The 17,763-nt window shown below is 37.2% G+C and overlaps 1 protein-coding gene across 1 annotated transcript in view; it reads right to left on the minus strand.

The window, feature by feature from the left end:
- col14a1a (collagen, type XIV, alpha 1a) overlaps positions 1-17,763 on the minus strand; it is a 161,188-nt gene that overhangs the window by 99,388 nt on the left and 44,037 nt on the right. Inside the window, exons 6-11 of the mRNA XM_079836357.1 lie at positions 5,427-5,582; positions 5,149-5,268; positions 3,487-3,651; positions 3,034-3,195; positions 2,794-2,951; positions 1,704-1,833 (exon numbers count right to left, since the gene is read on the minus strand). Coding sequence (XP_079692483.1) covers positions 1,704-1,833; positions 2,794-2,951; positions 3,034-3,195; positions 3,487-3,651; positions 5,149-5,268; positions 5,427-5,582 — 891 coding nt within the window. The remainder of the gene's footprint in view (positions 1-1,703; positions 1,834-2,793; positions 2,952-3,033; positions 3,196-3,486; positions 3,652-5,148; positions 5,269-5,426; positions 5,583-17,763) is intronic.

Consider the following 17,763-nt stretch of genomic DNA (forward strand, 5'->3'; position numbering starts at 1 on the left):
GAAAACAGCGAAAATTGCAGGTTAGTTTAGAACCGCTACTATTCAGGATTTTATTTTAAAAATTATAATTAAACATCATGTTGTCAAAGTTAGTATTGTGGCACTTGCATGTGTCATTATATTATTAACATTTTCCAAGCTCAAACTGAGTTATGAGGTTTTTCATTAGCAAATGTCGGATATTTATGTTTTGTCAGTCGTTAGAACGGTCACATCTGAGGCAGTAAGTTCAGCATTACATTTTCATCATCTTACAGGTTGCAAAGTTTATTGTAGCTACGTTGGGCGCTCAGTTTTTCCTGTCCTTTAATACATTTGGCCAAAATCTTATGTTATAAAATATTATATGATATGCACACACACAGGCTGTACTGGAGGGCAAATACCAGACTCACACTCTTCTCAGTTCCTCAAATACATAAAACATTAGCCTTTAAAAACATTGTGCGTTTTGAATAATGAAAAAACTGAACTTATTCAAAGAATGAGTTCTTTATTTACCCTTGCACTGTAAAAAAGAAGAGATGGCCTCCAAAAAGTGTGCAGCACTTCATTCGCGATTGAGACGGGTGAAGCTACTGTATGAGGTTTAGGTTTTTGCCGACAGTTTGAGAATCCACTGGAGTCTGGTTAGGTTTAAAGGTATGTTAAATAAGTAAGGGAATAATACAAGCACAATGTAAAAGCATGTACTGTATGTACACAATAAGTGCATTGTATCAATTATTAATTTAAATTGTAGTACTTCGTTGTAAAGACACATAATATACATTTTATTTTATTATTTTATTTTATCAATTGACATTTACTGAAAGACATTGTTAGAGGAACAAATCTTGATTAAAGTTCATCTTAATTTAAATATAAATGTGAAACAAATTTGTGAGACTATAATAACATATTCAAGGAAAATATTTTAAATGGAAAATGGAAATTCAATACAAATTAAATGTAAAGTTTATATATATATATATATATATATATATATATATATATATATATATATATATATATATATATATATATATATCTCTCATTTTAAGCATAATTCAAATAAAATTTACATTTCAAATGGGTGAAATTATTTTTAAAATTTAATAATTCTTTTTAAATTGAACAGACTTTTAAATTGAAATTATATTAAAAAACATGTTTTAATATCTAACACCATTTAGCTTTTAATTAAATTTTCTTATTTATGTACAGCATCTCGTTTTACAGGGGAAAAATACTGGTTATGAAAGTATTTTTTCGGTGTCTGGATATGTGTGTATTTCTGATCAGACGAAGTGCTTTCTGAGTTGGATTCTGGGAAGAGTGTGATAGTTAGGTGTGGGACAGAAATAGACAAGATTTTTATTCTGGAACAAGCACACATGGATAGCCTTCTACACACTATCTTCTACCTCAAGCCAAAGACTTCAAACATCTTAATCATCCACTAAATACTGCAGACTTCAGTCCTGTCTTGCTGAGATGACTGACAGGCATTTGCTATAAAGTAGTGGTTAGGAAATAAACTGTACATAAGAAGGTGCTGATAGAATTGCACAGTAAAGGGAATGTGGGAATAATATAGGCATGTGGTTTGTGGGTAATTACTGTTTTACAGTGAAATCGTGAAGGATACAAGCCTGTAACACATATGTTTTGAGATGTTCTGTAGTCAATGTTGCTTGTGGCAAGTTTTGAGGATGACTCACGTGTGATCTGGTTGCCTCTGAGAGCGTCACTTGCTGCGCTGCGGTACACAGCAAACACAGCAATCTCATATTCAGTCAGAGAGTTCAAATTCTGCAGAACGACTGAATTCTCCGTGCCGCCCACCACAATCTGTACAGCAAGACAACAGCGGTTTGTGATGCCCAGCACAGCAGTTTGGAGAATGATTATGAAAAATAAGACCAAAAGCCTCAACAGTGTTAAATAACGTGACAAAGCGCAGCAAGTAATATTTATAGTACTGTGCTGGCACCCATCACAAAAAAACTGGAAATAGAACAAAGGAGATAAAAGAGGCATAATAAACTGGCACTAATAAGTATTTAAAACACAGTTAAAAAAAAGTAAGACTGTCATTGTCAACAAAAAAATATATCAAAGTGGTTATTTTAAAGAAAGAAAAGAACACAAATGACTTGTAAAATACTGACTGCTGAACCTTCGGAGAACATAAGTTGACATGAATAGTAGGACTTCCAAAACACAAATTTTTTTTTTACCTTTCAGTAATTTTTTATTCCCCCTCGTGTTATTCCAAACCTGTATTTATTTATTTGTTCCATGAAGATTTTTTATTTTGTGTCTCAGTGATTCTTTGCCAATACAATACAAGTCAGTGGGGTCCAATGTTGTTTTGGACATTCATTATATGAAGCGAAACATTTTTCAAAATATTGTCTTTTGTCTTTCCACAGAAAAAAAAAAAAAAGTAAAACAAGTAAATTATGGCAGAAATGTATTTTTTTTGTGTTGCACCAATTATCCCTTTAAGTATGGAGACCAAACCTGCAAAAATGATAAAATCAAACAAACAAATAAAGTAAAAAAAGAATGAAATTCTAAATTAAGGAAAAAGTAATACAAAAATAATTTCAGGATTACATTCAATTACAATTTATACATTTATTCCTTTATTTATTTTCCTATTAGTGGTCCTCTGTATTTAAGTTGTGGCTTTTAGGTGGTAGGTTTACACTTAGTGGATGTTCTGTAGCACTGCTTAATAACTACACAATAGTCGAGTAACATATTTGAAAGCTGTGATAGAGCATAAAGTCTCTGATTGGTCACCTCTTCCAGAATGTCTGCACTGGTTGGATGGTAAACCACTCGATATTTTTCCACACTTCCAGAAGCACGAGTCCAGGACACACGAAAACTGTGTGCAGTCACCTCAGAAATGACCATGTCCTGGGGTGAGGACGCCGTCTCTTCAGTGAAAGAATCTCCTGGCAATGAGGGAATCATGAAACATTAGATCCCATTCCACACATGAGAAATGGAAGATTAAACAGCAGGTAAAACACTCACGTTTCATTTCTTTGTCCTGTTGCTCCACTCCATTACACACCTTCCTGGTCAGACCATCCACTATAGTGCTCATGATACTGAAGTCAGCCACGTTATAAACATGTGTGTCCTCTGGTTCTGAGGCGATGGCCTTCAGCTCGTTCTCATCAGCATTCTTCACACCTGCGCACAACCACACATATTCAAAAAGGTCATATTCAACGTTTCTGGAATATCTATAGGAGATAGCTAGTCTTGATAATGTATCCGTGTTGAGTCAACAATCTTTTGGCAGATTTTGCAAATAGTTATTAGTGATAAAATTCATAAGTGACCCTTGAAAAGCTCAGCAACATTTATACATCAGGCCTGAGGATGTTTATTTAACACTGGGAGGATACTTTTTCTACATACTGCATAAATTAAACTAGATGAGCTATTCTACACAAAGATGCATGAGGAATCATCTAATACCAATGGCAAATAACTCGACTCCAGCACTTCTCAGGGTCTCAGCGGGTGGCACAACGTCATCCTGGGATTTGCCGTCGGTTATAAGGATTCCAATTTTGGGAACATCGGTACGAGCCCCAGACTCAGGTTTGAAGCTGTTCTCCAGGATGTAGGTAAGAGCAAGACCTAGATAGATTAAATTATTCAATAAAGAATTTCAAAATAAGAAGTAAAGTCAAATTGCAAGATCTACAGATCTAAATTCACAATTAAAAGGGGGCAAAAGGGGGACCAACGCAAAAGGGGGACCAACACAATATTAGGAAGGTGGTCATAATGTTATGCCTGATCAGTGTATAAATTCACAATTACGAGAAAGTTGCAATAGTGAAAAATGTAATTACAATTATGCAAAAGTCATAATTGTGGGATATAAAGTTGCAATTGTGACAGTTTCAATTACAAAAAGTGAATAGCAATTACAGTACAAACAATAAAAGGCCCTGTAATACACCTGGTGAAATACAACGCCAGGCACGACACAAGTGTTTTTTGCTAGTTTCAGCCCCACGCAGTTATCATTTTCACATTCAGAGCCACGTTGTTTAAATAGCAAATGCACTCGCACCCATCTGTTCGCCCATGGGAGTGCTGGTCTGAAAACAAGGTGTGTTCAGGAGCATTGTTGGCTTCCTCTCTGGAGAAGCGTTCAGTCTTTCCGCTCGCAAATTCCACCATGTAAACAGCGAAGCCGCTATGGCTCAAGCACAACTGGCTTTTAAAGGGAATGGGAGATGAGACTCTGATTGGTTTATTGCACGTAATTTCTAAAACACACCCATGACTCATTAAGAGACCTTTTAAAACACTTTTGGACCATGCGCCAACGTTTTTTCCGTCATTAAACTAGTAAAAGTGGATTCGGACACGCCCTAAGTGCACCTGCACCATGCGCTTCAGACCATGTGCTTACATCATTAAAATAGGGCCTAATGTTGTAAATACAAAATTCTTTTTACAATTGTGAATTACAAAGACGCATAAAGAAAAAGTCGCAATTGTGAAAAATGTAATTGCAATTATGTGAGTCACAATTCAGAGATATAAAGTTGAAATTCTGAGACATGAAGTTGCAATTGTGACAAAGTTGCAATTACAAAAAGTGAATTTGTAATTACAGTACAAGAAATTAAGTCGCAAATATACAACAAAAAATTGCAATTGTGTATTACAAGGTCGCAATTATGCGAAATTGTGAGATAAAGTCATGATTACAAGAAATAGTCACAATTGTTAGACAGTCACAATTACGTGAAAAAGTCGCAATTGTGAGAAAAAAATTTATAACGACAAAAAGTGTCAATTAAAGTACAATTACATAATTGAAGTAATAATTAAAGTACAAAAAATAAAGTCGCAAATACTAAATACTAAATAGCGCATGTAGTGCCTGGCCATGTTGGACTGGCCGGTTAGTTGAATTAAACGCAGGTTTCTGCACTGAAAAACTGCACATATATAAAATACTGCATTTGTTTATGTGAATGTAACCCTACAGCAATGTAGAATGTGTACATCGGTACAGTTATCGAACCGGTTGTGAACAGTTTCACAAGGCACAGTATATTTTGTATTCCTGTCTCTAGAACAAAGGAAAAAGTCTGGAAAAACACAGCAAATTACCTGTGAGAGTGTTGCCTCCCTTGTAAGGCAGGTTTTTGACAGCATCTAGTACTGCATCTTTTGTGCTGAAGCCATTCAAGTGCCACTCAATTCGTGGATCTCCACTGTACTGGGCCAGTCCTAAAAAATAAAAACACATCCAAGGAACACATTGTCACTTTACAGAGCAATTGAAACATCGTCTAAATTAATAAATGATCCACTTGCTGTAAATCTATTTTTAGGTCAAAACGGTGATTGAATTATTCAAATTGAAAAAAAGAATTCATGGGACCCACCGATCCGGGTTTTGTCTATTCCCACATCGAACGCATTGACCAGGTTTTCAAGGAACATGCGAACCAGGCGGAAATTGATTCTTCCGATACTCCAAGATCCATCGACCAGGATGACAATATCTGCGACGGCAGGAGTTGTGCAGACAAACTGATCCACTGGATTATGAGAGATAGACAGAGAGAAACAGAAAAAGAAAGAGTCTCACATGGCTATAGATCCAAATACATTGCCCTCTGAAGAAACAAACAAACTCAACACCATCTCACAAATTACACCGCAGTCTGTGAATGCAGGTACGGTTTTATTGAACCACTTTGTCATTGCACAAAGTATCATCATAGGGCAGGGAAGAACATGTTTGATTTATGAACACAGCGGTAACATTCAACCAAAGCAAAATTATTGAACTCATACAATATTAACAGCAATAGTGAGAACAGCTCTGGGATCCACACCAGTTAGAGACAACTGATGACACCTTGAACTCAAACAAATCATGTCTGTTTATGTCTCTGCGAGTGTGACGGTAACTCCTGGCAGTCCCACTGTGCAATAACTACATATACACACACAGCGGGGGTAAAGTGATGAAGTGTCGGTGCAGGCAGTAAATCTAAGGAGCGCAGGACCACAGAGCTCAGCACTGCATCATGGGAGTCTGTTTTGTTCCTCCCTCAATCATTTACTTTCACAGAAGAACTAGCCGTCAAGGCTTTATAGCATGATACAAGTCTTCTCTATAAGAGCATTAGTGTTTGGCACCATCTACAGAGGGTTGAAATTCAGAAAAGGGACATTATCCAAACTCAACCAGTCGTGGACATGAATACAGAGAAACCCGTTGACACAAAGATGGCAGCGAAGAGTAGACAATGAAGGCTCTTAATCTGTGATTAACACGTTTCTATAAGCTGATTGATCTACATTTTAAAGAAATGTTAATAAAAAAAAAACTTATTTCGCTCCAAACCAGATTTTCTTTCTCCCATGGAACACAAAAGTAAAAAAAAAAAATGCATCAAAATATAATGGAAGTGAATGAGGACCATAAAAGTAGTCCATAGAACTGATATATACTTTATATATACTTTTACTTCACAGAGATTTTTCGGTGAGGCACTGACAAAAAATGTATTATTCATAAATAATCTATTCTATTTCAATGAGTTGCTAACTGTTGGGACCACCAGAATCAAACGAGAACCAAATCTTTTTGTGAACTGGATCAAATGAATCATCGAAAAGATCCGAAGAACAAATTAATCCCCAAATTGAATATTGCTACTCTCTTATGAGTGTATCAAAAACAACTTGGGTGAGTGTCTATTATGTGAAGATTTTCAGTGAATAATGATTTACATTTTGATCTCTTATTGACAAGTCCAAAAATTGACACTTGCAAGCGCCAAATGCAAGTAAAAAAGACAGTCACCAGTTAGCCTGTAACAATTTTTTGACTTCTAACAATGCAATGTTGTGTCACAACATGAGCGATAACAAACTTGAACAACGCTCTGTACAGTTGATGGGTCAGTGCTGCATTATCACAAAAGTTTCAGTCTTTCCAATGTAAATATTCAAGCGCTGGAACACGTGAAAAGGAATTCGTTACTCACACGCTGTGTGTGAAGTTCAAACATCCGAAGTTGAGCTCTCTTTAATGCCTTCCTGCACTTGAATGGACAAATTCACTCAAAATTAAAAATGCCCATCTTGGCGAGTATCCTAGAAAACATGGGGCCAGATTTCTTAAACAGGGCAAATTAGGGTGAGAGCACAATTCCATAAATGCGCAGAGTGGACAGTTCTGCTCGTGATCTACTGAATGAACACAGACGCAGCCGGATCATTTCCATAATGACCAGCGCAATCTACCCGTTAGCGTCTGGTTTAAAACAAGCTTTTTTTGGGCGGTTAATAATGGCACAAACACCATTATATTGACGAGCACAAACCTTAGTAAATCACCTTGCCTGATTCATCTACATTCTCTCCTCCCATAAATTTTGCATCTGAAAGGGAAACTCCTCCAAATGCATATGCAGTCATTTTGTTCTAGTGAGAAGATTTTCAGTGAATAATGATTAACTTTTATTTTATTGCATTTATTGATTTACATTTTATATATATATATATATATATATATATATATATATATATATATATATATATATATATATATATATATATATATATATATATATATATATATACATACATATTTACATACAATATTTATTACATACAGGTATCATATGACTTACTAAAAAAATATTTTAGGCAATGTAGCACATATGTACCACTTTTATGATCCTTCTATGTTGCTTTTTTGTTTTATGTATTGTTGTGGAGCATGACCTCACCCCTCATTGGCTTTTTACACTTCATTATCTCCTTTTTTGTGTTTCATGAATGAAAGAGACATTGGTTTGGGGGAAAAAAAACATCAAGGTATGTTAATAAAGACTTTTCTTTTAAATTAAGAAAATCATTTCCATTTTTGAGTGAACTATCACGGTATAGACAGGAACTGAAAAAGCACATCATGGTAGGTAAATCTATTGAGCATGTCCGTTGAATCAGTTTAGTTTTACCACAAGGAAACGATTCGGCTCTGAGAAAACACTCAATAAAACCGCAATTCAATTGCTGCAAGATTTGTTTAATTAACTCCTGTGCTTCTTAATTCCTCTCTACCTATTTACTGTATGTCTGCAAATAGTGGGGAAGTTCGATCCATGCCATTACATAAAGAGTGGCTTGTCAAGACACAGGTATCTTCTGCTGTTATCAGTGAGCCATTGAGAGCCCCTGTATCACTAATCCACGTTAGCTCCTCTATCAGAGAGCACAGGGCTGATTGTATCCTGCGATTCAGAGGTGAGGATACATCAGACCCATCAGCGATCCAGCAACATCGATTCATTAAGCCCTAAGTGCCCCTGGACTTATCTACTAAGCAACAGACTCCTCATTGCCGCCTTGGAAAACCCATAAAGGTCATGCGATTGCAATAGGATGCCATGGAAGTGCTTGCTGCATTGCAGCTGCATGCAGGTGATCACAGCCGTTGGGCTGCACAAGCTCTTTTGGTTTGCGGGACGTCCTCTGGGAGCTCTCAATCATACACATGCTGGAGGAAAAGAAGAAGAGACAAGCAAATGAGATTAACACGACACAGACAATGCAATCAACTCTTTCGCATCCTTCATGAATGCAAAATCAAAGCAGTGGCGGTGTGATAAATGCACTACGCATGCAGAGCTTCATTAATTATGGCTTTTCTGGCTTCACTGTCGTTGCCTGCGTGTGCCATGGCGTCTCCAGACATATGAAATATTCACTAGAGGTGAGGCGCCACGGGCAGGTCCCGTGGCAGGTCACGTTTATTGTTCTCATTAGATTCATATTAAGATTAACTACCGAATAGACGCTCTTGCTGTTCCTGTCAGAACCCTCATGTCAAAAATTTGTCAGCTATCTTCACTCCCTTGTCGCTGGGGTGTCTAGACTACTAATGTGGGGGGAAGGAGAATTCTCGCTCTTTCAAGACATTGAATAATGAGTACGTTTTTAGTAAGCATGTCTTTTTGGCCACCTTTCAACTCTCTTTGAGGTGAAGTCATTACGAAATACAGGGATGCTGAAGGGACAAATTTGATATAGGAAGTCTGAGGTTATAAGAGACTGCTTGATATCTGGAGTGGTTATATGCTGACAATATGCTGACAGTCTCACCAAAATAATCAAACTTGTACTAGTACCTACAAGCAGCTATTATGAAATACAGCACACTCAACAGGTTAGGAAATTAGATTTTCTCCCCTAACTCTAAATGGTGACAAAATCTATTCAACATTTAAGCTTTTTTAAAATGTTACAATGTTGTTTTTAATATCACATCATATAAAATATAATATAATATAATTAATATAATATAATTAGTGCTATCAAATCTACTAATCGCATCCAACATAAAAGTATAATTATTATGTATATATAAATACACACTCCTCCGTGTATTTAAGAAATATTTGCATGTATATATACTGTATATATATTTATATAATTTATCTTATATATATATATAAATGTTTTATATATAAATATAACATATTTTTCTTAAATATATACATGCATGTGTGTGTATTTATATATACATAATTATACACAGTACACAAAATTTTGTATGCGATTAATCGATTGATTGATTGATTGATTGCCCAGCATTAGGCTATATAATATACATATTTATACTTTTGTTGTGCGATTAATCATGATTAATCGCGCAATTATTGTGAAATTAAGCATATGCCATTTATCTCAAACACATTCATTTTGTATATATTCATCATTTATTATATCCAGCTAAGTAGACAATCAGATTGACGGGTGATTCTCACAAAACTGTATTTTCTGCAAGCTTCAAGGATCATTGGAGACTCCAAAAAGACAACAAATAACCAAATATAAGGAGTCCATATAACTCTATCATATATTACATTTATACACACCTAAGCACCCATGAATTTTTTTTTTTTACAGAATTCAGTGTATAGCATGTGTACAGAGCGGACCACTTTGACTTGACTGCATAAACCTACAATTACTAAACACAACGGCATATACATGACAAATCAAATATTATCCTTCCCGAGTGTGTGTGGAAACAACGCGAATGTACTGAAAATGTACTGAAATGTGTCTGTACATGAATGCAGCGTGCGATTAGTGATCTAAAGCACCCACATGCATGGTTTGTTTTATATAACAGATATATATATATATATATATATATATATATATATATATATATATATATATATATATATATATATATATATATATAATAAATAATAATAATAATACATTTTATTTGTAACGCACTTTACACTTTACATTAAACAAAATCTCTACAGATTTAAATAAATAAGAATAAATAAAACTGAAAAATAAAGTAACAAATTAATCAATTATATATATAATATATATATATATATATATATATATATATATATATATATATATATATATATATATATATATATATATATAACAGACTCTCAAGCACTTACTGTACGACTCCTGTACGTCACCAAAATTGCGCTCTTCAGAAACAATCGCAGAATACGACAGAGTTTGAAGCAAAGCACACACTGGAATGAATAATTCACAAAAAACGCAATGTGAGTCTCTATTCTCTCTGATATGTGTGATGCAATCTGCCTGGCCTTCTTTACATCAGCACTGTTTTGGACTGTTTGAATGAATTCGATTACTGGATCACTGATGACTTTCCCAGAGTTTAACGGCTTAAAATGGCCTGACCACAATCAGAGAAGTAGGGATGGGCGATACCACTTAGTTTGTTTTCAAAACGATACCGATATTTTCAAGGCCAGTATTGTCGATACCGATACGATACCACTAAACCGAAATTTTAAATTAATACATTTATTATAATTATTAAAATTACTAAGAGTAAAATTATATTTGAAAGGCTTTGTAACCTTCAATATGCCTTAGTTGGAATTTATTAGATTATATTTTTGTTTACACATGGTTAAAATGTTTATTTGTAGTGGTAACCATTGAAATCGACAAATACTAAAGGTGAACTATGGTCATTGTAGTAAAACCATGATTCATTTTCATAAGGGACTGCCAGTGACAGGCCGTTGCACCCATAAAATGCAACCTTTTTATTCTGACACGATTTATATTAACAAAGAACATGATCAATATGGGTGGTAGTCCATCTTTTCAAGAAGGTGGACCGGAGAGTGTGTTCCAACTACAGGGGGATCACACTTCTCAGCCTCCCCGGGAAAGTCTATGCCAGGGTACTGGAGAGGAGAATTCGGCCGATAGTGGAACCTCGGATTCAGGTGGAACAGTGTGGTCTCGTCCCGGTCGTGGGACACTGAACCAGCTCTATACCCTCTCCAGGGTGCTGGAGGGTTCATGGGAGTTTGCCCAACCAGTCCACATGTGTTTTGTGGATTTGGAGAAGGCATTTGACCGTGTTCCTCGTGGCATCCTGTGGAGGGTGCTCTGGGAGTATGGGGTCCGGGGCCCCCTGCTTAGGGCTGTTCGGTCCCTGTACGACCGGAGCAGGAGCTTGGTTCGCATTGCCGACAGTAAGTCAGACCTGTTTCCAGTGCATGTTGGACTCCGGCAGGGCTGCCCTTTGTCACCGGTTCTGTTCATAATTTTTATAGAAAGAATTTCTAGGTACAGCCAAGGGCCGGCGAGCGTCCGGCTTGGGAACCATGCGATTTCGTCACTGTTTTTTACGGATGATGTTGTCATGTTGGCCTCCTCATACCAAGACCTTCAGCATGCACTGGGACGGGTTTGCGGCCGAGTGTGAAGCGGCTGGGATGAGAATCAGCACCTCCAAGTCCGAGGCCATGGTTCTCAGTCGGAAAAGGGTCGATTGCCCACTTCAGGTTGGTGGAGAGTTCCTGCCTCAGGTGGAGGAGTTCAGGTATCTCGGGGTCTTGTTCACGAGTGAGGGAAGGATGGAACGGGAGATTGACAGACGGATCGGTGCAGCGTCTGCAGTAATGCGGTCGATGTACCGGTCTGTGGTGGTGTAGAAGGAGCTGAGCTGTAAGGCGAAGCTCTCGATTTACCGGTCGATCTACATTCCTACTCTCACCTATGGTCATGAGCTGTGAGTCATGACCGAAAGGACAAGATCCCGGATACAGGCGGCCGAAATAAGTTTTCTCCGTAGGGTGGCTGGGCGCTTCCTTAGACGCTTCCTGAGAAGCTCTGTCACTCGGGAGGAGCTCAGAGTAGAGCCGTTGCTCCTCCACGTCGAGAGGAGCCAGCTGAGGTGGCTCGGGCATCTATATCGGATGCCTCCTGGACGCCTTCCCAGGGAGGTGTTCCAGGCACGTCCCACCGGGAGGAGGCCCCGGGGAAGACCTAGGACACGCTGGAGAGATTATGTCTCCCAGCTGGCCTGGGAACGCCTCGGGGTTCCCCCGGAAGAGCTGGAGGAAGTGGCTAGGGAGAGGGAAGTCTGGGCGTCTCTGCTTAGACTGTTGCCCCCGCGACCCGGCCCCGGATAAGCGGAAGATAATGAATGAATGAATGAATGAATGAATGAATGAATGAATGAATGAATGAATGAATGAATGAATGAATGAATGAATGAATGATCAATATGAAATCTTAACATTACATTTAAATAAGTGTTTGCAAAAACTATGTAGGCTACAGTTTCAATTTGTATATTGTGAAAAACTTTTTTTTTTTTGTCTTCTTATGAGTCATTTGTCTTCAATGACATTTTGTCATTGTTGTGGGCTATATCGATACTTCATATCGATACTTCCATCCCTACAAAGAAGCAGAATCGGGTTAAAGAGTTAGAATGGAAATGTCCTCTTACCAGGGTTACAGGTGCTTGTAGATGCTCAGTGTTATTGTGATAAACTCCCAATTTCTAAGATCATCTAACTGTGTGACGAAAATTACGTTAGTGACGCAGCTTCACGTACTTCTGTAATTTATTTGGTTTAATTGCGTTAAATTATTTTAACGCGTTAAGGGCTTTAAATTAATTGCATGCGTTAACGCGTTAACGTTGACAGCACTGATGTATTTAGATCTGATTAATCATGATTAATCGCTTTGACAGCCCTAAATATAATATAATATAATAATATTTTAAATATTACTTGTTTATTATTATTATTATATTATGAAGTCAGTGCGATTATTTTATGTTTTTGAAAGATGTCTCTTATGCACACCAAGGCTTATTTAATCAAAAATACGGTAAAAACAGTAATATTGTGAAATATTTGAATACATTTTAAAATGTAATTTATTCCTTCATTATTATAATTATTATTCCTGTGATGTCATTCTAATAAGCTGATTTGGTGCTTTAAGAAACATTTCTTATTGTTATCAATGTTGAAAACAGTTCTACTGCTTTATTCAGTATTTGTTGTGAAAACCATATGACATATTTTAGGATTTTTGATTAATAAAACATTTTAAAGGTGCACTGTGTAAATGTTAGCGACATCTAGTGGTGAGGTTGCGAATTGCAACCGCCCACTGCTCACTTCTCCCTTTCAAAGCACACGGTGCAAGCTATGGCGGCCGACACAGGATAAAGATGTCGTCGAGTTTGTCCGTTTAGGGCCAGAGGTGTCAAAAGTATTCACATTAATTAGGGCTACTGTAGAAACATGACGGCGTAAACTGTAAAGGGACCCGCGGAGTATGTAGATAGAAATGGCTCAAGTTAAGTTCAAGCTAATGTTAATGAAAACATAACAGTTCATTATGTAAGGTCTTTATACAACACTGAAAACATAGTTATACATATTATATTGCATTTCTGTCAATAGATCCTCATAAATACTACACACTGCACCTTTTTAATAAGTGTTTATTTGAAATATAAATATTTTTTAACATTATAAATGTATTCAGTCACTTAGTTTCAGGATTTTTGCTCAATAAAAGCATTAATTTCTTTCAAAACTAACATAACATAACATAACAGAGCTACAGTATATCAACAGGTGAGAGAGGAGAGAGAAAAATAAAGAGAAAAACAACAGGCATTTAATCACTGAAGAGTGGAGTGCGATAAAAGGTATAGCCAGAATAAGAGCCCGTCTGGTAGTCTCAGGAGCATGTTTAAATACCAAAGTGCCCATTAAGGTTAACAGCTCTCACCAACAGATTTCCCCCTCTATTCCCACGTTTTCTACATCCTAAAAATGCAGACAGAGGTCATTGAAAAAGTGAGAGGAGAGTGGCTGATCTATCTAGCCTCTGTTGAGCATTTTATTACGGCAGCACTATTCCTCTCTCAAACTTCAGCTCTCTCTCAGACTGCCGGCCATGTCAAGTATTCTATGGGTTGTGACATCAGCAGACGACTGCCAACAGCCAACTGTCAAACAATGCTCAGGCTGAAGAATGGGCACCTTTGTTCCAAAGAGCACACAAAGTTAATCAGTCCACTCCATCTAAATAAACCAAAAGGACAGATAGCATACCACAGTCGGGGCTCTTCTGGGGAATCTAAAAATCTTTCTTACCTGTTCCATCATCTCCCTAGAGTTGGCAGGAGAACCTGAATCAGGCTTTTAAGACATTTAAACATGTCATCTTGTCTTTTAATAAGATGTGAATTGGCAAGAAGAAGAAAAAAGGCGAATCAGAGTTCAAACACAGAGGGCTGTTCTAAAATGAGATGAGAGCACAGCGGTGCGGAACAAGCTTTAGATTGAGAGACGGATTGGCGGGTTGTGATGTCACCACATGGATAAGGCTGTGCTCATGAATATGAATTTAGCTTGTGCTGACATTGCTTGTATTACACAATGATTTGGCACTAACATGCTATATACAATATCAAGTCAGTCTGGCTCAAATACGTTTTAGGGACGCATGATACATCTGTACATATTGGTTATCAGCAAATATTATCAGCTAATATCATCGATGTTAGGCGGAATATTCTTTTTATTTATTTTTTTCATTAATCTATTGGTCACCCTTTACGTCTGTCTGTTGATTTTACAATTGTCCAAAGTATTAAAAAGAGCTTGTGACTAAACCTCGTAACTCCATTGGATCCTAAAACTGTAGGTAACACCTCATAACTCCACCCACCTCTTTCGAGAATGAAATGCTACAGGCAGTATGGACCATCTCTGCTTGTTTGCAGTGCAAGGGTACATAAATAATTATTTGATTGAAAAAGAAACACTATATATATATATATATATATATAAAGGCTAATTTTTTATGTATTTGAGGAGCGGAGAAGAGTGTCTTAGAGTCTAGTAGTCTAGTCTTAAATAGCCTGTGCAAAGCATAGCATTCATACTTCATAGCACTTGTATAACATGGGAATTTGGCCAAATGACAGGGGGAAAAAATGACAGGATCCACATAGCTACAGTAAACTCTATAACCTGAAAGTTGATGAAAACATAATGCGATGCACTTACTGCCTCAGTCGCGGCTGTTTTTGGAGATACAAGATTGCACCCGACAGCGATGATATTCAACAAGCATGCATTCAATGATCAACAGTGACAGTAGAGTATTTAGTTTATAGTTAAGCATAAGCTTGTAATGTAAAAAAGATTTCTACTTCCAATAAATGCTGTTCTTTTGAACTTTCTATTCATCAAATAATCCTGAAAGAAATGCATCCCTTCCACAAAAATATTAAGCAGCACAGCTGTTTTCATCATTGATAATAATAAGAAATGTTTCTTGTTAAGTTGTTAAGTTATTTTAAATTGTACAAATATTTCACAGTGTTAATCGCAATGTTTTTACTGTATAAATAAATGCAGCCTTAGTGAGCACTTCTTTAAAAACATTTTAAAAATCATAAATATGGATATGGCCTGATATTGGATATTTTATTTTTTTTGTATTTTTGTTTGTAAAAAAAATTTTTTTTTTATTTTGATAATGTAAAATTTAAAGGTCCCATGGCATAAAATTTTCATTTTATGAGGTTTTTCAACATTAATATGAGTTCCCCTAGCCTGAATATTGTCCCCAAGTGGATAGAAATGTTGATCGGTGTAAACCCGAGTTCTGGCTGTCTTTCTCTGCCTTTGAGAAAATGACAGGCCAGACGAGCCAATCCTGAAGTCTCCTGGTTTGACGTCCAAGCAGGAGCGGTTTCCTCCCTTTCCTCCCCCCAGAGAATCTAGCACGCCCATGCAAGCGCTCGAGTCGAGAGATCATTACTTGTGAACGAGTGAACGCTGGCAGTTTCTCAGTGTTTGGATGTACAAATGAAAACATAAGTCTTTTTTCAGTTCCTTCTGATCTGTAATCAGTGATTTCTGATGTGTAGCTAATTATTTATTATTCGTGCACACAATGCGGCTTCTCTCTCTCCAGACAGAACGGTGTTTTCGTGTTTTCTATCTTGTGAGTCAGTGTTTTTGTACGTCCTCGTCGCGTCTATCGGTTCTAAACTGTGCATACAGTCATGAGTTTCTGCTCAACATCAGCAGAGATAAACCTCACACACGCCGAAGCTCAGCCTTCAACATCCCCGACCCCCAGTACTGCATCTGGCCCACAGCGGAGGCACCAAACGCGGCGTGAGATTAAGCAGACGGGGGGTAAGCTTGAGCATATCCGGGCTAGCCAGCCTAGCCCCACAATAAACTGGATTACATTCGATTACTGCGCTGTTGTGTCTTTGTTTGCGCTGTGTACTCAACGCGCGTCACTGACGCTTTTATTTTATTTTAAAAATAATGCTATTATCAACACTTACTTTTAACTCGTTCATCTCGACAGCTGTAATGGTACTTTGCATGTGTTACAAAGTTGGTAGAATAATGATGAAGACGGACTAGGTGTGACTGGGACTCGTGTTTATTCAGAACTCTCAGATACAAACACAATAAACTCGCGCTGACAGACAGCGCTCTCATAACTCAGTAGGTACTATAAATAACTTTGTTAGCAATCGCTGATCTCCGTCTCTAGTACGTTAGTGATGTCCGGTTCGCGAACGATCTTTCTTTTTAACCAGTTCTTTTTAGTGAACCGAATCAGTTCACCAAATCGGACTGAATCTTTCTAAACGGTTCGCGTCTCCAGTCAGCGCTGATCCATAATTTACTAAAGTTACTAACTTTCTGACATGAGTGACAGTCCCTCCGACTAGAAATAGACTAATAACCTGAAGTATATGCTGAAACTAAAACAGTTCAGACATGCTGAGAACTGATGTGAAGTGAACTCAGGTCCATCCGTCTCTCTGGCAGCAGCTCGTGCCTGCTCCTGCCTCGTTAAACCACGCCCCCTCCGCTCATATAAAATGCAAAGATGTCAGCCAATCACAACAGTGGGTGTTTTTACTGAAGTCTCACAGCAGACACGCCTCTTGAAGCAGGGCATTCAAGCCACAGGGCAAACAGCAGTATTGAAAAAATGCCTTTTATTTCTAAATTATGACATTTTATGATGTAAAAGTCATACTAACAATATAAGTACAGCTCAGGAAACATTATAAAATAATAGAAAAATGCCATGCCATGGGACCTTTAAATGTTGATAATTTAACAAATTTAGAAATAATGATCATATAACAAATAAAATGTATAAAACCAAAAATGATCAATGTTGCATTCATTATCACTCTAAACGTACATTGGTTTTTGGAAAAATAATATCAGTAACTACAGTAAACTATAGCCTGTATCAGAAATGCACTTGTCATTGGGTATACATTTTAATATGGTCTGAGTAAGTTTGGTTGAGTGGGCTGAAAATAGAGAAATGCAGACCTGAGGCCCCTGGTTCCGG

The sequence above is a fragment of the Gobio gobio genome (genome assembly GCF_949357685.1).
Source record: "Gobio gobio genome assembly, chromosome: 15".
NCBI lineage: Eukaryota > Metazoa > Chordata > Actinopteri > Cypriniformes > Gobionidae > Gobio > Gobio gobio.